This window comes from Aotus nancymaae, unplaced genomic scaffold (genome assembly GCF_030222135.1).
Source record: "Aotus nancymaae isolate 86718 unplaced genomic scaffold, 86718_ANA_hifiasm-v0.15.2.pri h1tg000108l, whole genome shotgun sequence".
Lineage (NCBI taxonomy): Eukaryota > Metazoa > Chordata > Mammalia > Primates > Aotidae > Aotus > Aotus nancymaae.
In genome coordinates, this window is record NW_026988523.1 from 31,129,677 (window position 1) to 31,155,586 (window position 25,910).

General features: G+C 49.8%; 1 protein-coding gene across 3 annotated transcripts in view; it reads left to right on the top strand.

Annotated features, from left to right (window-relative positions):
* Positions 1-8,600: 8,600 nt before the first annotated feature.
* The window catches only part of CGN (cingulin), a 29,732-nt gene continuing 12,422 nt past the window's right edge, over positions 8,601-25,910 (top strand). The window contains exons 1-10 of one of the 3 annotated variants that reach the window (XM_012462714.2): positions 8,601-8,615; positions 16,254-17,164; positions 18,263-18,363; positions 18,510-18,579; positions 18,691-18,786; positions 21,715-21,842; positions 22,528-22,660; positions 22,986-23,198; positions 23,940-24,088; positions 25,260-25,392. In XM_012462714.2, coding sequence (XP_012318137.2) covers positions 16,268-17,164; positions 18,263-18,363; positions 18,510-18,579; positions 18,691-18,786; positions 21,715-21,842; positions 22,528-22,660; positions 22,986-23,198; positions 23,940-24,088; positions 25,260-25,392 — 1,920 coding nt within the window. In that variant the 5' untranslated portion in view covers positions 8,601-8,615; positions 16,254-16,267. Of the gene's footprint in view, positions 8,616-10,003; positions 10,076-10,102; positions 10,186-16,253; positions 17,165-18,262; positions 18,364-18,509; positions 18,580-18,690; positions 18,787-21,714; positions 21,843-22,527; positions 22,661-22,985; positions 23,199-23,939; positions 24,089-25,259; positions 25,393-25,910 lie in introns of those variants that run through there. The other 2 variants (XM_012462715.2, XM_012462713.2) reach the window with 2 other exon arrangements.

Below are 25,910 nucleotides of genomic sequence, written 5' to 3' on the forward strand. Positions count from 1 at the left end.
TCAGGAGTTTGAGTCCAGCCTGACCAACATGGTGAAACCCCCTCTCTACTAAAAATACAAAATTAAGCCGGGTGTGGTGGCTCATGCCTGTAATCCCAGCACTTCGGGAGGCCGAGGCAGGCAGATCACGAAGTCAGGAGATTGAGACCATCCTGGCTAACACGGTGAAACCCCGTCTCTACTAAAAACACAGAAAATTAACCAGGTGCGGCCGGGTGTGGTGGCTCATGCCTGTAATCCAAGCACTTTGGAGGCCAAGGTGGGCGGATCACCTGAGGTCGGGAGTTCAAGATCAAGCCTGACCAACATGGTAAAACACTGTCTTAAAAAAAAAAAAAAATTAACCAGGCGTCGTGGCATGTGCCTGTAGTCCCAGCTTCCCAGAAGGCTGAAGTAGGAGAATCACTTGAACCTGGGAGGCAGAGGTTGCAGTGAGCCAAGATTGTGGCACTGCACTCCAGCCTGGGTGACAGAATGAGACTCTGTCTCAGGAAAAAAAAAAATACAAAAATTAGCTGGGCATGATGGTGTAAATCTGTAATGCCAGCTACTGGGGAGGGTGAAGGAGGAGAATTGCTAGAACCTGGGAGGCAGAGGTTGCAGTAAGCTAAGATTGCACCACTGCACTCCAGCCTGGGTGACAGAGCAAGACCCTATCTCAAAAAAAAAAAAAAAAAAAAAAAAGGATTCTTCTGGGCCTTCTATGAAGCATCCTTTCCTTGCTGGGGCTCTGGCTTCTTAAAATTCACTCTATCATGCCTACTTTGCTGAGCCATTTAATCTCTTCTTTCCCCAGTTGCTATGGCAATACAGACATTTGACCTTCACTCAGCAAGCATTATCATTTCCTCCATGCTTCTAGGAGCTACTAGGGGCAGGTCCCTACCAGAAAGTTAAATTCTTTTTTTTTTTTTTTTTTGGAGACTGAGTCTTGTTCTTGTTGCCCAGGCTGGAGTGCAGTGGCATAATCTTGGCTCACCGCAACCTCCACCTCCCAGGTTCAAGCGATTCTCCTGCCTCAACCTCCCCAGTAGCTGGGATTACAGGCATGTGCCACCATGTGTGGCTAATTTTGTATTTTTAGTAGAGACATGGTTTATCCATGTTGGTCAGGGTGGTCTCGAACTCCCAACCTCAGGTGATCTGCCCGCCTTGGCCTCCCAAAGTGCTAGGATTACAGGTGTGAGCCACTGTGCCTGGCCAGGAAGTTAAATTCTATCCCAAGAAAGTGGTCCCCAAGTAAAAAAACTCACTCTTAACCCACTTTTTAAATTTCTTTCTTCCTTCCTTCATTCCTTTTTTCCTTTATTTCTGTGACAGAGTCCCACTCTGTCGCCCAGGCTGGAGTGCAATGGTGCCATCTCCGCTCACTGCAACTTCTGACTCCCAGGTTTAAGCAATTCTCTTGCCTCAGCCTCCCGACTAGCTGGGATTACAGACGACTGCCACAATGCCTGGCTAATTTTTTTGCATTTTTAGTAGAGACGGGGTTTCTCCATGTTGGCCAGGCTGCTCTCAAACTCCTGACCTCAGGTGATCTGCCTGCCTCAGCCTCCAAAGTGCTGGGATTACAGGCGTGAGCCACCACGCCCGGCCCAAGATGGGGTTTCACCATGTTGGTCAGGCTGGTCTTGAACTCCCGACCTCAGGTGATCCACCTGCCTTGGCCTCCAAAGTGCTTGGATTACAGGCGTGAGCCACCACGCCCGGCCTACTTCCCTACTCTTAGCACTAAATGTTGGCAGTTCTAGCAGGATACTTTGGGTTATAGTCCCTTTCTTTCCTTATCAGGCCTAGCATGTTCTTGCCTACCAGACTGTGCTGTAACTTAACCCATGAGAGTTTAAGATGAAGATCTTTATAGTTGCGAGATTCTGGGAGGGGGCGAGATTCTGGGAGGGGAGAGGCCTCTGCAGTGTCTTCTCACACTGAGGGAGCTCCAGCTCTTAAAAGGGAGGGGTGGGCTCCCTTTTAATGCTATGAGTGTTCAGAGGAGTGCAGAAAGCCAGAATCTTTGGGGGGTACCCACCCAGTAATTTCCATTCCTTGTGTTAGGGTCCCAGGTTTTCCCAACCAGTGCCCTGACCTTGATTGCAGATCTGCCTCTGGGAGCTCCATTAAAGTCCTGGAGTTCTGTATTTAGATTTTTTTGCTATCCCACTGCTGTAGATAAGGGCCTCTTTGTAAGCCATCAAAAAGGCCCTCTGACCTTCACAGTTAATTTTCAATGTTTATTAACTACTCTCAGCTTTTCATTATCTCTTGGCAAGGCCCAATGCAACTTAATAACAGCCAGCCAATTCTACTGTCCCTGTACTCACTGCCGTCTTTCTGCCTGTCCCACATGCCTGAACTGTTCCACCATAGGAACGTTCTCCCATTTCACCATCAATGAAAATTTTAGCAACTTGGCTACCATCTTGTTCCAGGGACTATTTGTACCCCATACCATCCAGGAGGGGTTCTTGTTGCCAGCCAGGCAGTGAGTGCTGCAGTTCCCTAAACCTATCTTACTGCTCCCTTTTTCAGACCACTCCTGGAGTGGTCACCTGAGTCAATTCAGGTGGTCTGGGGAGCAGATGCTGAGACAAAGGAGTGCAAGAGGCTTGGCAGGGCGCGGTGTATCACGCCTGTAATCCCAGCACTTTGGGAGGCTGAGGTGGGCAGATCATGAGGTCATGAGATTGAGACCATCCTGGCTAACACTGTGAAACACCATCTCTACTAAAAATACAAAAAAAATTAGCCGGATGTGTAGTCCCAGCTACTCGGGAGGCTGAGGCAGGAGAATTGCTTGAACCTGGGAGGCGGAGGTTTCAGTGAGTTGAGATCACACCACTGTACTTCAGCTTGGGCTACAGAGCGAGACTCTTATCAAAAAAAAAAAAAAGGGTGTGCAAGAGGCTTACTGACTGGTAACACCTGTGATAGATAAAGAAGGAAGCAGGAATGGGCAGAGAAAGCCTTTGGATAGGTTTCCCCATCCTGATGAAGTAAAGGAAGCCAGAAGCAAAATTGGGCAAGAAAAGCCTCAAGCCTGGGCCGGGTGCGGTGGCTCACGCCTGTAATCCCAGCACTTTGGGAGGCCGAGGCGGGTGGATCACGAGGTCAAGTGATCGAGACCATCCTGGTCAACATGGTGAAACCCCGTCTCTACTAAAAATACAAAAAGTTAGCTGGGCACGGTGGCGTGTGCCTGTAATCCCAGCTACTCAGGAGGCTGAGGCAGGAGAATTGCCTGAACCCAGGAGGCGGAGGTTGCGGTGAGCCGAGATCGCGCCATTGCACTCCAGCCTGGGTAACAAGAGGGAAACTCCCTCTCCAAAAAAAAAAAAAGAAAAGCCTCAAGCCATGATGCAAATCCTTCCAAGTTGCAGTCTACCCAGTGGAAAGCTCCAGGGCAAAGGTTATCACATAGAGAAATCAACAGAGGGCAGAAATGGCCAGGCTCCAGTAACCACACGGTCAGCCATTGGCTTGGGGCTGTTCAGGAAGAGTGCGGGCTTAGCTCCGACATGGTAGTGGATCCCAAAGGTGATGCAGCTGCAGGCTGACAGCGAATTGCTTTCTGGCAGTTGAATGGCAGATTCTTTCTAAGGGGTGTGATGGCTGCTGTGTCAGGTATTTTGTCTTGGAGTTCAGTGCTATTCCCACATGTCATGTGGCCTCTGTATTATGAGACTTATACTTTGAAAAAGATTCAGATAAAGAACCTGAGCAAATCAGGCAATAAATGGGATTCTAGGCTGGGCGTGGTGGCTTACGCCTGTAATCCAAGCACTTTGGAGGCCAAGGCTGGCTGATCACCTGAGGTCGGGAGTTCAAGACCAGCCTGACCAACATGGCGAAACCCCGTCTTAAAAAAATAAATAAATAAATAAATAAAATAAATGGGATTCTGCTAAGACTCTCTGTCACAGTGGACTGGGAGGGAACTGGAGGAGTCTCAGGGCTTGCAGGATGTGTGTATAGGTTTGAGCTGCCAAGCTTCTGTTCCCTTCATTGACAAGAGGAGGAAAGCAAGATGGGAGGTAGAATCAGCTGTTGTTTGGGTGTGTGGAGGAAAACTGGCTCTCTCCTCAGAACAGCGTTTAACAACCCAGAAAAAGAATTATGCGGAAGGAATCTGTTCTTTTTAATTTCATGGAAATTGCTTTTTTTTTTTTCTTTTAAATGATACTCTTAGCCGGGCGCGGTGGCTCATGCCTGTAATCCCAGCACTTTGGGAGGCTGAGGCGGGTGGATTACGAGGTCAAGAGATCGAGACCATCCCGGTCAACATGATGAAACCCTGTCTCTACTAAAAAAAATACAAATAATTAGCTGGGCATGGTGGCGCGTGCCTGTAATCCCAGCTACTCAGGAGGCTGAGGCAGGAGAATGGCTTGAACCCAGGAGGCGGAGGTTGCAGTAAGCCAAGATCTCGCCATTGCACTCCAGGCTTGGCAACAAGAGCGAAACTCCGTCTCAAAAAAAAAAAAAGATACTCTTATTTTGAATATACACTGAAGGCCAGGAGCGGTGGCTCACGCCTGTAATCCCAGCATTTTGGGAGGCCAAGGCGGGTGGATTGCTTGATCCCAGGAGTTCAAGAGCAGCTGGGCAACCTAGGGAAACCCCATCTCTACTATTTAAAAATGAACAACAACAATAAAATGAATGTATACTGGAGACTTTGAACCTACTGGAATTTAGCTGCTCAGAGCATGAGAGGTGGGCAGCTGGGACAAATAGGGGCTAGAGGCTGTGGGGAGACACAAGGAATTTGGAGATGAGTCTTTCCCATGTTGGGAGTGACTCTGATTAAGCTGAAAAAAGTTGCTTGGAATGCTTTGTCCCAAACAATCACCCTTTATGTACCAGATTTGGTTACACTTACTCACGTTCCCAGCTGATAACAAAAGGAAGAGGTGGGAGGCAGAAGACGACTTTTTCCTCTTTGAGAAACCCAAAGGAAATAATACAGTTATGAAATCTGGGATCATCTTCACAATTCTCAGAGAAAAGAGAGTCCCAAATATTTCTGAAGACTTGGCTAGAAGTACAGCTTTCCCAGAAGTAAAATTAGAATACAGGTCTTTTGACTCCTGACTTGGTACTCTGCCTCAGTGACGTCCATTCGTGAAATCTCTGCAACTCTGCCTCCCTAGTCAAACTGAGAGAAGAGTGGATGACATGGGTCAGAAAGATAGAACTATCACGCCGGGCACGGTGGCTCACGCCTGTAATCCCAGCACTTTGGGAGGCCAAGGCAGGTGGATCACAAGGTCAAGAGATCGAGACCATCCTGGTCAACATGGTGAAACCCCGTCTCTAATAAAAATACAAAAAATTAGCTGGGCATGGTGGCACGTGCCTGTAATCCCAGCTACTCAGGAGGCTGAGGCAGGAGAATTGCCTGAACCCAGGAGGCGGAGGTTGCGGTGAGCCGAGATCACGCCATTGCACTCCAGCCTGGGTAACAAGAGCAAAACTCCGTCTCAAAAAAAAAAAAAAGAAGAAGGAAATATCTTTTGGGGACTCTTGGAAGTTGTGTACCCAATGATTGGACATGTATATAAAGTGAGTGTAAACAGTGACCGTTTCTTATTATCTTCCTTAATCATAACCAGAATAGAAATTGTACTCAGCCAGGAAAAGCCCCAAGTGTTAGTATAATTACGTATGATTATTGTTGTTGAAGAGCAAAGTATTTGTAAATAAAGCTCAAGAGAGAAATGATGAGTAATATGCTAGAGGAGCATCAGGGTGAGTGATCCTTGCTTTTCCCTCCTTTTGCTAACACTGTGGTTTTAGGGTTTACTTTAATCAAGCCTTACCATTGCATTTATCATACAGACCTAGATTAACCTTCTGAAGTGCCTCCTCTTTCCTGCTCAAGAACCTTTAATAGCTCTCCATTACCTACCAATAAAGCCCACATTTCTTTTTCCTTCTTTCTTTCTTTGTTTTTAGAAACAGGGTCGGCCGGGCACGGTGGCTCACGCCTGTTAATCCCAGCACTTTGGGAGGCCGAGGCGGGTGGATCACAAGGTCAAGAGATCGAGACCATCCTGGTCAACATGGTGAAACCCTGTCTCTACTAAAAATACAAAAAATTAGCTGGGCAAGGTGGCGTGTGCCTGTAATCCCAGCTACTCAGGAGGCTGAGGCAGGAAAATTGCCTGAACCCAGGAGGCGGAGGTTGCGGTGAGCCGAGATCGCGCCATTGCACTCCAGCCTGGGTAACAAGAGCAAAACTCCGTCTCAAAAAAAAAAAAAATAGAAACAGGATCTAGCTCTGTCACTCAGGCTAGAATACTGTGGAAGCCCACATTTCTCATCCTGATATTCAAGGCCTTATAAAATCTACCCTATCTGTAAGTAAGCAGCCATGTTGTGAGAAAAAAAAATCTACTCCAGAATTTCCTTTTCATCTTATTTACCGCTATTCTCTGTCCGTTCGCTCTACAGGCTAACCTGCCAGTTCACTCAACTGACATGATGCTTTGCTGACCCTAGGGCCTTTTTTTTTTTTTTTTTTTTTTTTACGGGGGTCATGGAGCTGCTTGAGGAGACAGTCTGTCCTTTATGACCCTAGGGCCTTTTGCACATTTTCTTGCTCTCTTTCTTTCTCCCTTTCTCCTGCCTGTTTTTTCAAGTGATTCATAAAATCACTCTATTCTAGTTGAAAGGGAGGCTTCCCCGTAACAACTTCATTTGTGCCACTGATTTGGCATTTATCATATTCTTCCTTAGGCTTGTAGCTAATACCAACAGCTCCAAAACCTTTTAACAAATTCTCCAGCCCTGAGAATCACTTCTCTTTGGCAGGTCCAGTAATCTGGTGAACTAAAGCTACCTGCCGCAACTTTCTCAACTCCCCACTCTTTCATATCTGTTCTTCCAATTTAGGTTCCAGAACAGAGACTTAACCTTCTCCTGTAAGTTTCAGGCTTTGACTATTTGACTGTTCTCTTTTTCTCTTTTCCTGTCTCTCCCATCTAAACTTAGTTCTTGAATCTTGTCTCCTTTTCTAGCTTCTTCTTTTTTTTTAATAGAGATGGGGTTTCACCATCTTGGCCAGGCTGGTCTTGAACTCCTGACCTCGTGATCCACCCGCCTCGGCCTCCCAAAGTGCTGGCATTACAGGCTTGAGCCACCGCGCCCGGCCGAAAATATTTTTTTAAATAGAGATGGGGCCTCACTCTGTTGCCTAGGCTGGTCTTGAATTCCTGGGTTCAAGCAATTCAACTACAGGGATCAAGTTATCTTCCTGTTTTGGCCTTCCAAAGTGCTGGGATTAGAGGTGTGAGTCATAACGCCTGGCCCTGTAGCATTTCTTAAGGAGAAGGATCACCTCTCTTCTGAACTCTGGAAAAAGACCAGGGTGTTGCCTTTGTCACCTGTGCCTGGGTGTCCCTTTCAGACTGCGTGCTTCCTTGAGGAAGAGATGACGAAGGCAGTGACTCAGAGGCTCCCACTTACCCTTGTAATCCATGTCCATGGTGCCAGGTAACCACCCAAGTTGGTATTTACTACAAATACAATAAGTATCCTAATTGTTAAGGTATTATCTAGGAGAGTTTAGGAGCTTCTGCCTTTCCAATATCTGGGTCAATTAAACATCCCACATTAAAAGAAAAAAAAAACTTACAAAAACTTGGGCGGGCACGGTGGCTAACGCCTGTAATCCCGATATCTTGAGAGGCCGAGGCAGGCAGATGGCTTGAGGTCAGGAGTTCAGGACCAGCCTGGGCAACACGGAAACTCATCTCTACTAAAAATACAAAAATTAGCCTGGTGTGGTGGTGTGTGCCTGAAGTCCCAGCCACTCATGAGGCTGAGGTGGGAGGATTGCTCGAGCCTGGGAGACAGAGGCTGCAGTGAGCTGAGATTGTATCACTGGACTCCAGCCTGAGTGGTAGAGTGAGACTGTCTCAATTAAAAAAAAAAAAAAAAAAAAGCAAAAACAAAAACAAAAAACCCCAAAACAGGCCAGGCGTGGTGGCTCACGCCTGAAATCCTAGTACTTTGGGAGGCCGAGGCAGGAGGATCACTGGAGGACAGGAGTTCGAGAAGAGCCTGGTGAAACCCTGTCTCTACTAAAAAAAAATACAAAAATTTAGCCGGAAATCGCTTGAAGCTGGGAGGCGGAGGTTGCAGTGAGCCGAGATCACGACACTGCGCTCCAGCCTGGGCGACAGAGCAAGGCTCCATACAGTAAAAACAAACAAACAAACAAACAAATACTATCCCATGGGAGTGTCTCTGAACCTATTCTGGTTCAGGGGGATGCCCAATAAAATAAAAATTAATTAAAAGGATTTTGAAAGTCACCCCAGTGTTCAGGAGGTGCCCTCCTGGAAGGACATTTCCTCTTCTGTCCCCACACCCACCACATCTTTTTTTGCTGTTCCTTCCCAGGGCAAGGGCTGGTTTGATGGTCCTAATCCTTACATACAGCTTCCTCTGGAATGCAGAGACTTTGCATCCCAGCTAAGGAGTTGGTAAGTGAACTTTACACTGTAGGACCCAACCTAGCTTCTGAAGGCTGGGGGAGGGGCGGAAATGAGGTCCTGAGAACACAACCGGACTTGCGGCTGCCTCGAAGATTCCTCTTCTACCTCAAACAGGTACAGGGTAAATATTTGTTGTAACTAAATGAAAACAAAATCCTGAGCCCAGCAACGTAAACTAAGTTAATCTCCTTTTTACATATCTCAACGGTTAACAGCTAGGAAGCCAGCTTTAATGTTGTTTTAACTGCTGCTGGCATGAGCGGGGTTCCTGCAGTTTGCAGGAACTTGTCTTTACTCTTCTCAGGAAACTGTGACCAGCATCCTACTTCTCGAGGGGCTAACTCTAAGGTGGATTTACAATTCGGGTTGAGTCTTTTTCATTTTAGAACGAAGGTCATTCCTATTCAGGTATAGTTTGCGTCCCCGGTTCCCATTCATTCAGTCAACAAATGTTTATTAAGCACGAAGTATGTGCCAGTCCCAGTTGCAGGCGTCTGGGATGAAGCAGGGCACAGAACAAGAGATCCTTGCTGTGGTGGAGCTTATCGTAGGATGGGAGGCAAAATGATAAAAATGATTTTTAAAATTATGTTATTAACTAGAAAGTGATAAATATTCATAGAAGATGTCAGGCTGTTAAATGATTGTGGAGGCCATGAGATAAAAGAGAACCAGGCCGGGCGCAGTGGCTGATGCCTGTAATCCCAGCACTTTGGGAGGCCGAGGCAGTGGATCACGTGAGGTCAGGAGTTCGAGACGAGCCTGGCCAACATAGTGGAAACCCCATCTCTACTAAAAATACAAAAATTAGCCGGGCGTGGTGGCGGGCGCCTGTAATCCGAGCTACTCAGAGGCTGAAGTGAGAGAATCGCTTGAACCCGGGAGGCGAAGGTTGCGTGCAGTGAGCCAAGATTTGCACTCCAGCCTGGGCAACAAGGGCGAAACTGTCTCCAAAAAAAAAAAAAAAAAAAGAATCCAAAATCAGGGTTCTGGTTCAGGTCAGGGAAAAGGGAGACCAGCTGAGGTGCAGCAGGCTCTGATGTCGGGGAACAACGGAGAAATTTTCTGCAGAAAGTGACGAAAGAACATTCTGTTTCCTGCAGAGGTTGGTGAAGGACAGAAAGGGCCCTGGGCGGCGATTCCCGTGGAGTAAACCGGAGGCGGGAGGCTGCTTAACAGCAGAGCCCAGAAGATGCTCTGGCCGGCGGTCACTGGCGGCCAACCGCGACGCCCCCAAAATGGCCTCCGCGCCCCTCGCCGCCCGCGCGGGCCCTCCGCAGCCCGCCGCTCCACGTGACCCGGCCCGCCCCTCGCGGCTGGAGACCCCGGGTCCGGGTCCCAGCGGCTGAAGCCCCGCCCCCTGCGGGAAGCGGACCAACCGGAGCAGGAGAAGGCGGAGCGGGCGCTGACGGCCCGCGGGGGTGGAGCTCCGCCGCGGAGTAACAGGTTGGTGGGAGGGGGAGAAAGGAGGGAGCGCCGAGGACAAGGGGGAGGGCCGCAGCCGCGCGTGCTGTTCTGCCCGAGCTCGAGCCCGAGCCTGAGCGCAAGCCTTGGGAGCGCCGAGCCCGGCCAGGGTGAGTGGGTCCGGCGGAGGCCAAGGCACCCGAAAGGAAAGCGGGCCCTCGGGGCTACCTGTGAGGGGCGGGCATCGAGGCGATGTGAGATGCCCCTCTCCAGGGCACAGGTGCCGAGTGGGAGACGGGAGGAGGGGAGGTTGGGGCGGGGTGGGGTACTGATTAAGAGCCGGCCCCTACCCTGAGGTTGCAGATGCAGGTGGCTGGGAAGATGCCAGGCGAGGGGCACCTGGGGCGAAGGCTGTTCCCAGGGCATGAAAGCGTTTCAGCGCCAGATCTCTCTGGAGGTCAGACGCCAGCCCTAGGGGCAGAATTTCTCTTGGAGACCGCGGGGCCTGGGGGAAGGAGTTAGTCCCAGCTGAGCCGGGGAACCGCTGCTGCCTGAGGTGCAGACTCGTCAGGGGAGGGCATCTGCAGGTGCTGCTTGCCTGAGGTTCTTTCCTGCGTCCTCCGGTCTCAGCTGGCCGCTGTCACCTTCCCGATGGCTTTGAGATGGCTCTGAGGTGTGGGATCCTTTCCCCAGCTCTTCACCTCCAGCCGTAGGCAGTTGCGAATCAGAGACACTGAGGGGCAGATGAGACGGCACCCTCATCTCTTCGCCAGGTGTACAACCATTAGGCTTTCACTTTCTGTCCTTTGCTTTCGTGCCAGGGAGAATCGTTCCTTCTTCCTCTTGAGAGGGAGAGTACTCCCCACGAGAGGGATATGAGGAAGCATAGACCCCTGGGCCTGTGAAATGTTGAGAAATATGAATACTTATTTCTCAGGAGGTCACTTTCTGGGGGCGGATGTCAAACCCTTCCTCCAAGTACACATGTTTTTCTGTGGTTCTAGATGGGGACCATTGGATGAGGGTTGGGATCCCAATCACACTTTCCTTGATGTCCGGATGTATCCCCATTACTCCCTGAACGCCCCCCAGGCATCCCTGACTCCTGAACTATGGTGGCTGTCAGAATGGCAGCAGGCACTAGGTGCAGGAAATACTCAGGACTCGTTAGGAGACCACCAGACTGTAACTCCAAATCCCCAGGACAGATGCAAGGTGCACCTTAGGGGCCAGACAAGACTGAAGGCAAATTTCTTTGCCTTGGGCAGGTAAGGGAACTAGAGTCAACCTTAGCTTGGCCCCTTTGAAGCCCTGCCTGAGGAAGGTTGTTGTAATTGGGAAATAATTAGCAACCGCTATGTTTGTAGACGGGCTGCCTACACATACCTCTGCATCTCTTCTTTCATCCTGGTTGTTTGGGAGTCTGGGGGCTGGCTCTGGGGGACTGCTAATCCAGAGATTTGCCCAACTCTAAGAGGATTCTGGCTTCCTAGAACCTTTCCTGTGTTTCCCAGGCTGGCCTGCATGCCATTTCCCTTGTGGGAGGTGAGGGGGGTGTAGGGCTCTTCTCTTTGTGCCAAGGAGGGGCAAACTGAGGGCCAGGGAGGCGGCCAAGACGAGTGTGGGATCAGGAATGCAACTTTGGGAACTTGAAAGGGAGGGGCGGAGGGAGACAAAGTCTCCCTGTCACACACCGGCCTGTCACCAGGTTCTTGTTCATCTGCTCCTCCTGCCTGTTCCCTCCCTGCCCTCTGCCCTCTCCTTCAGAGCTTTGGCTTTGCCATCCAGGCTGGAGAGCCCCTGCCCATGGTCTTGCCCCTCTGCCTCTTCCGTGATGTGGAATTTCTCTGGTCTGCTTTACAAGCTGCCAGTGTAGTCTCCCTGGCCCTCCCCTTTCCCTTGCCTCTCAAACCAGTCCAGCCAGTTTGCAGGGGCCCAGTTCCTCATTGTGTTTTTTCCCTACTGGCCAAGCAGCTCTAGGCTGGCTCTCAGGTTTCTGCTTTTTCAGTGGACCTAGCCAGGAGTCCACTTGGGGGATATTTTTTGGATCTACGGGGAACCTTCTTATCTCTGTGACTATGAGAAAAAGCGTGCCGAGTGATTAAGGTCACTGAGCTGTCCTTTTCTGTTTCGACCGTTTGCTTTCCTTGTTTCCTCTGAGGGGGTTCTAATCTCTATACCTCTAGTTCTCCCATTTTCTAAATCTGCCAGCGTCTAGCATATTGCCTGGCCCTGTGTGAATCAGTCCTTCCCCCGAACACCCGAAACCACCCCACCCCCACTTCCTGCTAGGAGTCCAGAGACCCTGTCACTCCTAGTTGGGAACCAGATGCATATGGCTGGGCCAGAGGTGATGGAATTGGGGCAGGGCAGGCTAATGAGTAACTCAGGGAGAAGTGAATGTCTGGTACAGGGGTAGTGTTCTCCCTCTCCTTGCAGGCTGGAAAGACAGAGGCAGACAGATGCAGCTGAACTAGCTGGTGGTCTGGTCTCTTCCCGGAGTGCAGTTGGTGAGGAGAGCCCTGAGCATGTGACGGGGGAGAGAAAAGCAGGGTCAGGTATCTGGCGAGGGCGCAGGCCCTGGACTCCACGTTGCCTGGCCCTTGATCACTGTTTACCTGCCTGCCTCTGGGGCTTACGCAAGGCCTCAGAGCTGCCCTGCTCGGTCCCGCCCCACTGTCCTCTGTAACCAAAGGCGGGTAGGTTTCGGGTTTTCCATGTTGAATCATTTAGAGCCCTGCTTTCTGACCCACCCCAAAGATCCCTTTAGCCCTCCTGGCCCCTGATCCACATGTCCTTGGACTGAAGGTGATTGAGGCTGGGGAACTAACCTGACCTGGGACCTGGGGGAGTGCTCAACACTGCCTCTGAGCAATTTAGTGCTGTTGCCCAAGGGGCTGTGCCCTCTGCTGGGCCTAGGCTGGGAACTCCTTGACCTGGATCTGGAAGATCAGTAAATGTACTGACAGGGTAGACTGCATCATGAATAAATCATGTGGCTTCTGAGAGCTGGCAATCTAGGCACATCTGGTTCTAAGATCACGACTGCATAGGGCAGCAAGTCTGAATCAGGAGGAGGTCCTGTTACTAAGGCAAAGTAGATTTGTCTTGGGCAAATCTCCCCACGGCTGTGCAAGTGGGCTTTAGTTCAGGATACAGCCTTTAACAAATATTTGTTGGTATCTACCATGTGCCCAAACACCCGGAGACACAGTGGTTAGCTGATAGCCATGGTCTTTGCCCTCCAGGAACTTATTATCAAGTAGGGGAGACCGACAGGAAATAATTACTCCAATAAATGTCTAAATATAAACTGGAGTAAACCCACTGAAGGACAACTGTATAGCGTGTAACGTGGATCCGACCTGGTTTGTGGAGGCTGATTCGTGAGAAGTGACCTGGTTTGTGGGATGGGTGGTCAGGGAAGGCTTCTCTGAAGAAGTGACATCTTTCTTTCTTTCTTTCTTTTTTTTTTTTTGAGACAGGGTCTTACTATGTTGCCAGGCTGGAGTGCAGTGGCACGATCTCAGCTCACTGCATCCTCTGCCTCCTGGGTTCAAGCAATTCTCCTGCCTTAGCCTCCCCAGTAGCTGGGATTACAGGTGTCTGCCACCATGCCCAGCTAATTTCTGTGTTTTTGGTAGAGACAGGGTTTCACCGTGTTGGCCAGGCTGTTGTCTAACTCCTGACCTCAGGGATCTGTCTGTCTCTCATGGTCCTGGGATTACAGGCATGAGCCACCCTGCCTGGCCTAAATAAAGTACAAAGGTCTTAAGTGTATAACTTGGTAATTTTTTTATTGTTGTGTATACCCATGTAGTTGTTTATTATCTCATTCTGACAGATAATAGCCTTGCGGTGGTATTATACCTGTTTTACAGATGAGGAAACTGAGGCACAGAAAAGTTGTGGGTTTTTTGTTGTTGTTGTGTTTGAGACAGGGTCTCACTCTATCATCCAGGCTGGAGTGCAGTGGTGTGATTATAGCTCACTGCAGGCTTGACCTCCTGGACTCAGGTGATCCTCCTGCTTCAGCCTCCCTAGTAGCTGGGGCTACAGGTGTGACCACCATACCCCGCTAATTTTTTTGTATTTTTTGTAGAGCTGGGGTTTTGCCATGTTGCTCAGGCTGGTCTCAAACTCCTGAGTTCAAGTGATCCGCCCACCTTGGCCTCCCAAAGTGCTGGGATTACAGGCATGAGCCACTGCACCAGAAAAGTTATGATTTGCCTGAGGTTGGATACATCAAGGGGTGAGGAGCAGAGATAGGATTCCAAACCAGATCCTGATTCTAGTCCAATGCATTTTCTACTGGACGGGTAGCTTGGAGAAATAGTCTACCCTTCTGCCTTCACACACCTTTTAAGATGGTGTGGTAAAAGTTTGTGTGTGCTGTCTCCTGGGGCAGGGTGCATCACTTTCATCATTTTCTCATGGAGTCCCAGGGCCAAAAAGATGAAAAATTATTCCTAATAAAGGGATCTTCCCTCCCTGTTCTTTTCTCTTGAAAATTGCTGGGAATTCTAAGAATGCTCTTCTTTAGATAGGAGACCTTCCCCGCCAAGCCCTTTGTCACCTGTAGCTTTGCCTCTCCCATCCCTTCCCCTCCCTTCTCACCTCACCCTCCTTCCTGGCTTGCTAGCACTTTACACTCTCTGAAAGGGGCCTTGCCAAGTTTCCTTGGCCCAGAACTCCATGGGGAGGTTGAGTTGGGTATGTTTGTGTTTCTGTCTGGCACGTTAGAGGCTCCTCCTCCAGTTTGGTGCTAGGCTCTGGTGGAGACTAGCAGAAGGGGTGGGGAAGCTGAATTTTTTGATTTGCTTGGAAGATAATCTCTCCCCCAAGTTCCTGGAGCCAGAGCATACCTGGGATACATTCCATTTGCTGACTCTGAGCTTGAGCAATGTGGACCTGGGAAGCTGGCCTGTGGATAGTGTTGGCTCTGGCTCTTAGCTGAGACAAGTTTACTTGACCTGGGACTCCTCGGAGTGGCACAGTTTTTAAACTGTATTTAAATCTTTTCTTGAATAGATAATACATCCACATGGTTCCAAATTCAAAAGGGACAAAGAGATATATAGTAAGGAAGTCCACTCCTTTCTGCTCTTCCAGAGAATAGAAACTCTCCTGTCCCTGTTCCTAGTCCTTACTTCCTCCACCTCAGAGGCATCACTGCTATCAGTTTTTTTAAGTTTCTTTCCAGAAGTGGGATGATACACTTTGAGGTCTTCTATATTTTAAATGAGCTCTGGGAGAGAAGGTCCCCATGTGAGATGGAGGTATCTATTCAGCAGCGTGTGGGTTCTGTCTTCATATGCTGGGGGGGAGGTGGGAAGGAAGGCACATGGTAGTGTTATGTATATGTATGAAGATCAAGCAAAATCTTTTTTTTTTTTTTTTTTTTAAGACCGAGTCTCACTTTGTTGCCAGGCGCCAGGCTGGAGTGCAGTGGCACAATCTCGGCTCACTGCAACCTCTGCCTCCCGGGTTCAAGCAATTCTCCTGCCTCAGCCTCCCGAGTAGCTGGGACTACAGGCACGCGCCACCATGCCCAGCTAATTTTTTGTATTTTTAGTAGAGACGGGGTTTCACCATGTTGACCAGGATGCTCTCGATCTCTTGACCTCGTGATCCGCCCGCCTCGGCCTCCCAAAGTGCTGGGATTACAGGCTTGAGCCACCGCGCCCGGCCCTTTTTTTTTTTTTTTTGAGACAGTGTCTCACTGTGTCACCCAGGTTGGAGTGCAATGGCATAGTCACTGCTCACTGCAGCCTCTCCCAAGTTCAAGTGATCCTCCCACCTCTGCCTCCCAAGTAGCTGGGATTACAGGAGTGCACCACCAGGCATGGCTAACTTTTGTATTTTGTGTAGAGATGCGGTTTCACCATGTTGCCCGCACCGATCTTGAACTCCTGAGCTCAAGCAGTCTGCCCACCTTGGCCTTCCGAAGTGGTGAGATTACAGGTCACTGCTCCTGGCCATCAGGCAAAATCTTTAAACTTGTAACAAAGCCTAGCTCCCAGGGCTGTATCAGAGGAAATGGATTCTTTTAGGTGAGTGAGTCTCAAAGTGTGGTCTCTGGACCAGTAGCATCAGTATCACCTGGGGAACTTAGTTAGAAATGCATTCTCAGTTCCTAACCCAGACCTACTGAATCAGAGGCTCTAGGGGTTAGGTCCAGCAACCTGTATGTTAAAAGGCTCTCCAGGGGCCTCCTGTTAGTCTGAGAATCAGTGGTTTATCTGGTAGGAACTGACAGGGCAGTCAGCCCCACCAAAGCTGGGCAAGTAGAAGTTTCATCGTTTCTAGTTAAGCCTCTCAGCCTAAACTCATTTCTTCATCTTCTAGGACTCCTCCTATTTATGGAGCAGGCACCCAACATGGCTGAGCCCCGGGGCCCTGTAGACCATGGAGTCCAGATTCGCTTCATCACAGAGCCAGTGAGTGGTGCAGAGGTGGGCACCCTACGTCGTGGTGGACGACGCCCAGCTAAGGATGCAAGAGCCAGTACCTACGGGGTTGCTGTGCGTGTCCAGGGCATCGCTGGACAGCCCTTTGTGGTTCTCAACAGTGGGGAGAAAGGTGGCGACTCCTTTGGGGTCCAAATCAAGGGGGCCAATGACCAAGGGGCCTCGGGAGCTCTGAGCTCAGATTCGGAACTCCCTGAGAACCCCTACTCTCAGGTCCGGGGATTTCCTGCCCCCTCGCAGAGCAGCACATCTGATGAGGATCCTGGGGCCCAGTGGAATGGAAAGCTACTCCGTTCCCAGTCCCAGGCCTTGCTGGCAGGCCCTGGCCCAATGGATCCTAGTAACAGAAGCACCAGCATGCTGGACCTGTCCCCAGAAGTGGCTTCCCCAGGCAGCACCATCGACACTGCTCCCCTGTCTTCAGTGGACTCACTTATCAACAAGTTTGACGGTCAACTTGGGGGCCAGGCCCGGGGCCGGACTGGCCGCCGAACACGGATACTACCCCCTGAACAGCGCAAACGGAGCAAGAGCCTGGACAGCCGCCTCCCACGGGACACCCTGGAGGAACGGGAGCGCCAGTCCACCAACCACTGGAACCCTAACACAAAATATGACAACCACGTGGGCAGTTCGAAGCAGCCAGCCCAGAGACAGAGCCAGAGCCCGAGCCCGAGCCCAAGCCCGAGCCCTCTCAGTGGCTTAAGCCGTGCCCGTCAGACTCAGGACTGGGTCCTTCAGAGTTTTGAGGAGCCTCGGGGGAGAGCACAGGACCCTACCATGCTGCAGGTCAGACCCAGCCCCTCCCTGGCTTCCAACTGTCAGCCTCTTCTCCCTTCTCATCAGCCTTTACCCACCAGCCATAGGCCTCCTTGCTAATTCAGGTAGCCTAGGCAGAAACTCTCCTTTTGTTCTCTACTGTATCTGTCCAAAAAATAGGTGATATTCACATGCACAAAATATTTTCATGGGTAAAATTCTAAAGAAAATGGAGTGAGCTAAAAAATCATTATTCACAAGTTTGGACCTAGTTGTCATTGCCGCAACCATGAACTACGCTCAGTCACCAGCATTTGCTAGATCTGCAGCATACGTAAGGCAGGCTTGGAGGACAGGAGCAGTTTCCTCGGTGCTCTTGCTAAAATTCCACACCTTTCTCTCCTACTCAGGAATGTAAGTGAGGGAGCCACTTTACTTTGAGAGAAATTTAAGTTCATTTTTTTTCCTCTTTGTTATTTTTCTCTGCAGAGCTTGCACATAAAAAGTATGTTTTTCTTTTCTTTCTTTTTTTTTGAGACGGAGTCTTGCTCTGTGGCCAGGCTGGAGTGCAGTGGCGCAATCTCGGCTCACTGCAACTTCTGTCTCCTAGGTTCAAGCGATTCTTCCGCCTCAGCCTCCCTAGTAGCTGGGACCACAGGCGCGTGCCACCACGCTGGCTAATTTTTGTATTTTTAGTAGAGACAGTGTTTCACCATGTTGGCCAGGATGGTCTCGATCTCTTGACCTCGTGATCTACCCGCCTCAGCCTCTCAAGTAGCTGGGACCACAGGCGCGTGCCTAAGTTCATTTTAAGAGTAAATTATTTATCAGCTCTAGCATGCCAGCTGCCATTAGTGACAAATCACTTGTGGCACAGTTCACAGCTGGTTGAGATGTTTGTTGGGGAGAATCCGGTTTGCAGCAATAGTGTAGAGGTGCATCTGTGTTGGCCTCTCCCCGGCCTGTTGCTCAGGCCTCCGCAGCACGTCTTCTTTGCTGCATTTCAGAGTCGTTCATCATGCTTAAGGGGCCGTGACCTGAGACTGCCACTTTGACTCCATCTGAACCCCATGCATGTTTCTGGCCTAATCTTCCTGTTTCTTTCTTTCTTTCTTTTTTTTTAAACAGTTCAAATCAACTCCAGACCTCCTCCGGGACCAGCAGGAGGCAGCCCCACCAGGCAGTGTGGACCATATGAAGGCTACCATCTATGGCATCCTGAGGGAGGGGTGAGTGGGGCCCCTCCCCAGCAGCAGAGGCACACCCCTCCCTTTTTCTTCTAGCTTTGTTCCCCATCGTCCCTGATTTTACCCTTTCCTGATGTCTGCTACCCCGTTCCTCCCCTAACCCTTGCTTCTATCCTTTTATCCTCTAGAACCTCAGAAAGTGAAGCCTCTGTGAGGAGGAAGGTTAGTTTGGTGCTGGAGAAGATGCAGCCTCTAGTGGTGAGTGGTCTTCTCTGGATGGGAGCAAGGGTCAAGGTTAGGGCTTTGAGGGCCTCAGGGGATCCGACTTGGACTCACTCCTTTCCTCCCCACCCCCTATATTTCTGGCAGATGATTTCTTCTGGTTCTTCTAAGGCCGTGGCAGGGCAGGGCGAGCTTACCCGAAAAGTGGAGGAGCTACAGCGAAAGCTGGATGAAGAGGTGAAGGTGAGGAAAGGTTAGAGGTGCCGGAGGTGAAGGAACACAGGGAGAAAGGCTTGGCCTGGAGATGGACTGGGCTGACTCTTCCAAGCAATGGGACAAGCATATTTGTGTCTTATGAGACAAGAGACAAGAGTGTGTGCTGCTGGGTGCGGTGGCTCACGCCTATAATCCCAGCACTTTGGGAGGCCGAGGCGGGTGGATCACAAGGTCAAGAGATCGAGACCATCCTGGTCAACATGGTGAAACCCCGTCTCTACTAAAAATACAAAAAATTAGCCGGGCATGGTGGCGTATGCCTGTAATCCCAGCTACTCAGGAGGCTGAGGCAGGAGAATTGCCTGAATCCAGGAGGCGGAGGTTGCGGTGAGCCGAGATCGCACCATTGCACTCCAGCCTGGGTAACAAGAGCGAAACTCCGTCTCAAAAAAAAAGTGTGTGCTAGTTCCAGCAAGGACTTCTGGGGTTCTCTGGGGTGGAGGGAGGTGGAGCACATGAGGAATCTACCTACCTTCCATTCCACTCCCTTTGGGAGTTCCCATCCTGGCTCTGCCCCTTAGTAGCTGTATGAAATTTAAGAAAATTACTTACCTTCTCTGTGCCTCATTTTTTTTTAATCATCATCAAAATAATGGCAATAGTAGTAGCTATCATTTATTGAGTATAATTTTGGTAGTATGTGTTGTCCTGGGTACTCTAATTATCTTAGTGACTGTGTGAATACCTATTCTGGACCGTTTTCTGATGAGAAAACAGAAGATCAGAGAGGCTAAGTAAATTGCCTCAGTTAGTTGCAGAGAGGAATGAAAAAATCCAGGTCAGTTTTATTCTAAAGTTAGTGTACCCTTTTTAAAACCATGTCTTCTTCCTTTCACAGTGTTGCTTTGTGTGTAGTTGGTGCTCAGTAAATGTTGGATTGTAACTTCCTTTGTCTCTTGGAAAGCACTGTAGTGTAATGGTTAAGTGGTTGGCTGTGGAACGAAACTAACTGGGTTCAAGTCCTGGTTCCGTTACTTGTTGGCTGTGTAACCGACCTTGGGCAAGTTCTTTAAATGTTCTAAGCCTCTGTTCCCTAAAGTGGGGATTATGATAGTACTATATTAATTATCTATTGCTGTGTAACAAATTACATAAACATCTCCTGGCCAGGCGCGGTGGTTCACGGCTGTAATCCCAGCACTTTGGGAGGCCAAGGTGGGTGGATCACCTGAGGTCGGGAGTTCAAGACCAGCCTGACCAACATAGAGAAACCCCCATCTCTACTAAAAATACAAAATTAGCTGGGTGCGGTGGCACATGCCTGTAATCTTAGCTACTCAGGAACTGAGGCAGGATAATCGCTTGAATCCAGGAGGCAGAGGTTGCAGTGAGCTGAGATTGTGATATTGCACTCCAGCCTGGGCAAGAAGAGCGAAACTCTGTCTGAAACAAACAAACAAATATTTCCCAGTGTCTGAGGACCAAGAACCAGGGATCAGCTTCACAGGGTAATTCTGGCTCTGAGTCTGTTATAAGGTTCCAGTCGAGTTTCTGGCTGTGGCCAAAATAAGTAAATTGGAGGATCTGCTTCTAAAATGGCTTACTCAGGGCCAGGCATGGTGGCTCATGCCCATAATCCCAGCACTTTGGGAAGTCAAAGTGGGAGGACCACTTGAGCCCAGGAGTTTGAGACCAGGCTGGGCAACACAGTGAGACCCCGCCTCTACAAAAAATAAAAAAATTAGCCAGTTGTGATGGCATACACCCGTAGTTCCAGCTACTTGGGAGGCTGAGGTGGGAAGATTGCTTGAGCCCAGGAAATTGAAGCTGCAGTGAGCTATGATTGCCCTGCTGCCCTCCAGCCTGGGTGCCAGAGCAAGTCCCTGTCTCAAAAACTGCACCCAGCACTTTGGGAGGCTGAGGCAGGCGGATCACCTGAGGTCAGGAGTTCAAGACCAGCCTGGCCAACATGATAAAAACCCATCTCTACTAAAAATATAAAAATTAGCCAGGCGTGGTGGCAGGTGTCTGTAATCCCAGCTACTTGGGAGGCTGAGGCAGGGAGAATTGCTTAAACCTGGGAGGCAGAGGTCGCAGCGAGCTGAGATCATGCCACTGCACTCCAGCCTGGGCAATAGAGCGAGACTCTGTCTCAAAAAACAAACAAACAAACAAAAACTGGCTTAATCAAATGGCTGTTGGTTGTAGACCTCAGTTCCTGGCCGTTTGGCCTTGTTCACAGAGCTGCTTTTGAGTATTGCCACAATATAACAGCTATTTTTTCCCAGAGTGAGGGATCCAAGAGAAAAGCTGCAATGCCTTTTTATGACCTAATGTCAGAATTTACGCATCACATCCTCCTTTTTCTGTTTGTTAGAAGGAAGTCTCTACATCAAGCCCATGCTTGAGGCGAACAGATTTAGGCTTTGTCTTTTGAAAGAAATGTCAGATAATTTGTGGGCATATTTTACATCATTACAAGTACTAAGGCTAGTTATGAGGATTAAATGTGGATAATACACATAAGGTCCCAAGTACAGTGTCTCTCATACAGCAATTGTCCAATGAGTGTTAGATATTCCCATTGTTCTGAGTCTTTTTTTTCTTTTTGAGACAGAGTCTTGCCCTGTCGCCTAGGCTGGCGTGCAGTGGTGCGATCTTGGCTTACTGCAATCTCCGCCTCCCGGGTTCAAGTGATTCTCCTGCCTCAGCCTCCCGAGTAGCTGGGATTATAGGCATCCGCCACCATGCCCAGCTAATTTTTGTATTTTTAGTAGAGACAGGGTTTCATCATGTTGGCCAGGCTGGTCTCGAACTCCTGATATTGTGATCTGCCCGCCTTGGCTTCCCAAAGTGTTGGGATTACAGACGTGAGCCACTGCCTGGCCCTATTCTGAGTCTTTCCGAGAGGCTTTCCCTACCCTCCACCTGCTGTACTCTCATTCCCTTTTTCAGAAGCGGCAGAAGCTAGAGCCATCCAGAGTTGGGCTGGAACGGCAGCTGGAGGAGAAAACAGAAGAGTGCAGCCAATTGCAGGAGCTGTTGGAGAAGAGGAAGGGGGAGGCCCAGCAGAGCAACAAGGAGTGAGTGCAGCTGGTGGCATACCTTGGGCTGCTTGGGGGCCTAGGCCAGGCTTAGAGGCCACTCCCACTTTGCCCCTAGGGTTGAAGGAGACAGAAGGAAATTTCCAGAAGCTCAAAGGGGCAGTGTTGGTTTAAGGACAGGATAGGCCTTTTCTCTCTTTCTAAAAAAAATTTTTTTCTCTACCTTCTTTATCAGTAATGCTGGTGGTGCATGATTTAGAGTTAAGCTACCTGGGTTTGCCTCTGTCTCAGCTTCTTAAGCTGTAAAATAGAATTAATAATAGTACCTACCTCATAGGATCATTATAAGGATTCATTCATCCATTCAGCAGATGTTTCATCAGGAATGCTATGACAGGCATTAATCTAGGTACCCAAGGCACATCAGTGAACCCTACAGATGAAGGGCTCGCTCTCCAGAAGTTTAGTTTCTACTGAGAGGGAACAGTCAGTAAACAAACATATTATGCAGGTAAATTTGTAACCGTGAGAAGGCAGTAAATACAACAGGGTAAGGCAGATCAGGAGGGCCAGGTTGTAGGGAGCAGGTTGTAAAGGTCAGGGGCGGCCTCTTCAAGACCTGAACAAAGCAAGTTTAAATGAATTAATAAATATGAATTAAATCACATGATGTGTTTAGAAAGCTGCCTGACACATAGTGTGCAATCACGTTATCTATTATTAGGCTCCAGAACATGAAGTGCCTCTTGGACCAGGGTGAAAGTTTACGACATGGACTGGAGACCCAGGTGGTGGAGCTGAAGAGCAAGCTGAAACAGGTCCAGGGTCCTGAGCCTGCTAAGGAGGTGTTACTGAAGGTAACTGGGGTCCTGTGCCCCAGCCTCTGCTTTTTCTCAGCTGGATCATCCTCGAGTCTGCTCATCCGTGGTTTCCCCAAAGTGTGAGGAGTGGGTGGCTGATTGCAGGTACTCCTTAGTGTGCTTTCAGGCAGATTCGGGGGTGGGTTGGGAATAGAGTTAGGATAAAGGAAATCTATCATGCCGTGCTCTAGTACTGGTACTAGAGCATCTGGTACTGTGCCTAACACAAAGGTACTCAATAAGTATTTTGTGACTCAGTGAATCGGTGAATAGATGGATCCTAATATAGTCACCCCTGCACTTCTACCTTTACTTTCTCCAGGACCTGTTAGAGACCCGGGAACTTCTGGAAGAGGTCTTGGAGGGGAAACAGCGGGTAGAGGAGCAGCTGAGGCTGCGGGAGCGGGAGCTGACAGCCCTGAAGGGGGCCCTGAAAGAGGAGGTAGCCTCCCGTGACCAGGAGGTGGAACATGTGCGGCAGCAGTGCCAGCGAGACACAGAGCAGCTCCGCAAGAGCATGCAGGACGCAACCCAGGCATGTGACCACAGCAAGGTCTGAGAGAGAAGGGTGCTGCTGGGGAGCAAGGCTTCCTGGGGATCTGGTACTTTTGGACTTCTCGTGGTTGCAACTAGAAACTCCCCCTAAGGGACACATGTGAGATCTGCTGAAAACCTTGGCCAGGAAAACTCTAAGGGCACAGCAAAGGAGTACAGGCTGGAAGTACCATGAGATTGTGTGACAGAAGTCCTGGGGAGGCTGGGGTGGTAGCTCACGCCTGTAATCCCAGCACTTTGGGAGGCTGAGGCGGATGAATTGCTTGACCTCAGAAAGTTAGAGAGCAGACTGGGCAACATGGAGAAACCCCGTCTCCATCAAAAATATGAAAACTTAGCTGGGTGTAGTGCATGCTTGTAGTCTCAGCTACTTGGGAGGCTGAGGCAGGAGAATCACTTGAACCCAGGAGGTGGAGGTTGTGGTGAGCTGATTTCGTGCCGTTGTACTCCAGCCTGGGCAACAGAGCAAGACTCTGTCCCCCCAAAAATAAAAAGTCGCAAGGTGAAATAACTGGGGGAGGTTTCCTGTAGACAATAGAAGGTGGACTGTGACTTGAGCAGAGACCCTGTGCTAGCATTATACCAGGTACCACAAGGGTGTCGGGGTGCAGCTGGCATGCTGCCCTCTGGGTCTAAGCCTTTCCTTCTACACACTCACACTTTGCTTTGAAGTGACCGCTTCCCTCTGAGCCTTCTGGTGTCCAACTCTCCCCTTCTCTAGGACCATGCAGTGCTGGAGGCTGAGAGGCAGAAGATGTCAGCCCTTGTGCGAGGGCTGCAGAGGGAGCTGGAGGAGACCTCAGAGGAGACGGGGCATTGGCAGAGCATGTTCCAGAAGAACAAGGAGGAGCTTAGAGCCACCAAGCAGGAGTAAGGAGCTTGGTCCTCTCGGAAATACTTGCCCATGGTTCATATCCCACTTCCTTTCTCTTTTTAATTTTAAATTTTAATTAATTAATTAATTTGAGACAGAGTTTCACTCTTGTTGTCCAGGCTGGAGTGCAATGGCATGATCTCGGCTCACTGCAACCTCTGCCTCCTGGGTTCAAGCAACTCTCCTGCCTCAGCCTCCCACGTAGCTGGGATTACAGGCGCATGCCACCACGCCTGGCTAATTTTTGTATTTTTAGTAGAGATGGGATTTTGCTATGTTGGCCAGGCTGGTCTTGAATTCCTGACCTCACCCACCTTGGCTTCACAAAGTGCTGGGATTACAGGTGCCAGCCACTGTGCCTGGCCCTTTCTCCTTTTTTTAAGATAAGGTCTGGCTCTGTTGCCCAGACTGGAGTACAGTGGCATAGTCTGGGCTCACTGCTACCTCCACCTCCCAGGCTCAGGCCATCCTCCCACCTCAGCCTCCCAAGTAGCTGGGACTACAGACATGTGCCACCACACCTGGCTAATTTTTGAATGTTTTGTAGACAGGGTTTCATTATAGGCTGGTCTTGAACTCCTGGGCTCAAGTGATCCACCTGCCTTGGCCTCCCAAAGTGCTGGGATTACAGGTGTGAGCCACCACGCCTGGCTCACTTCCTTTCTATCCGCACTATGCTCTTACTCTCCCATTTCTCAAACTGCTCTTTTCCATGTTCACCTTCCTTCCTCTTTTTTTTTTTTTTTTTTTTTGAGATGGAGTTCGCTCTTGTTACCCAGGCTGGAGTGCAATGGTGCAATCTCAGCTCACCGCAACCTCCGCCTCCTGGGTTCAGGCAGTTCTTCCTGCCTCAGCCTCCTGAGTAGCTAGGATTACAGGCACGCACCACCATGCCCAGCTAATTTTTTGTATTTTTAGTAGAGACAGGGTTTCACCACGTTGACCAGGATGGTCTCGATCTCTTGACCTCGTGATCCACCCGCCTCGGCCTCCCAAAGTGCTGGAATTACAGGCGTGAGCCACCGCGCCCGGCTCCTTCCTTCCTCTTGAGAGTGGGTGCCCAGTGTTTTCGCCTCCAGAGAGGTGGGTTCATTGCCATGCTAACCTCCCCCAGGCATGTGGCCTTACTCTGTTCCCTTTCCCCTTTATTTCACCTTGCCCACTCAGACTCCTGCAGCTGCGAATGGAGAAGGAGGAGATGGAAGAGGAGCTTGGAGAGAAGATAGAGGTCTTGCAGAGGGAATTAGAGCAGGCCCGAGCTAGTGCTGGAGATACTCGCCAGGTTGAGGTGCTCAAGAAGGTATTTGGGAACTAGGGGGCAGAATGGGAGGTAGGGGTGATGAACACCTGCCTTACCTTTCCATGAGGGCCTCCACGCTGGTGGGGCCGTCTCCCGTGTGCTTGGTTTCCAGGCCTCATCCTGCCTGCTCAGCTTGATCTCTTTCCAACACAGCAGCACTAGTCTCCTCAGTGAGCATAGGGTTTCTCCCATCCAAGTACTAACCAGGCCTGACCCTGCTTAGCTTCCAAGATCAGATGAGATGAGGCGTGTTCAGGGTGGTATGGCCGTAGACTGAGCAAAGAGGTTTCTAATGGAAAGTGCTCTCAGAAGCCAGGTTGGGGTACAGCCAAAGGCTGGTGGCTGCCTCCCAAGAGACGTCATGGGTAGCAGCATTTAGGTGGATTTGTGAAACTCCAGGGTCATTTTTGCAGGCTCAGAAATCTAATTTGGTCAGCATGGCAAAAGCTGCTTTGTCTTTCAGAGGGGACTCTTACCTACATTTATGAAGAAATATTTACCATTAGAATTTCAGTTTA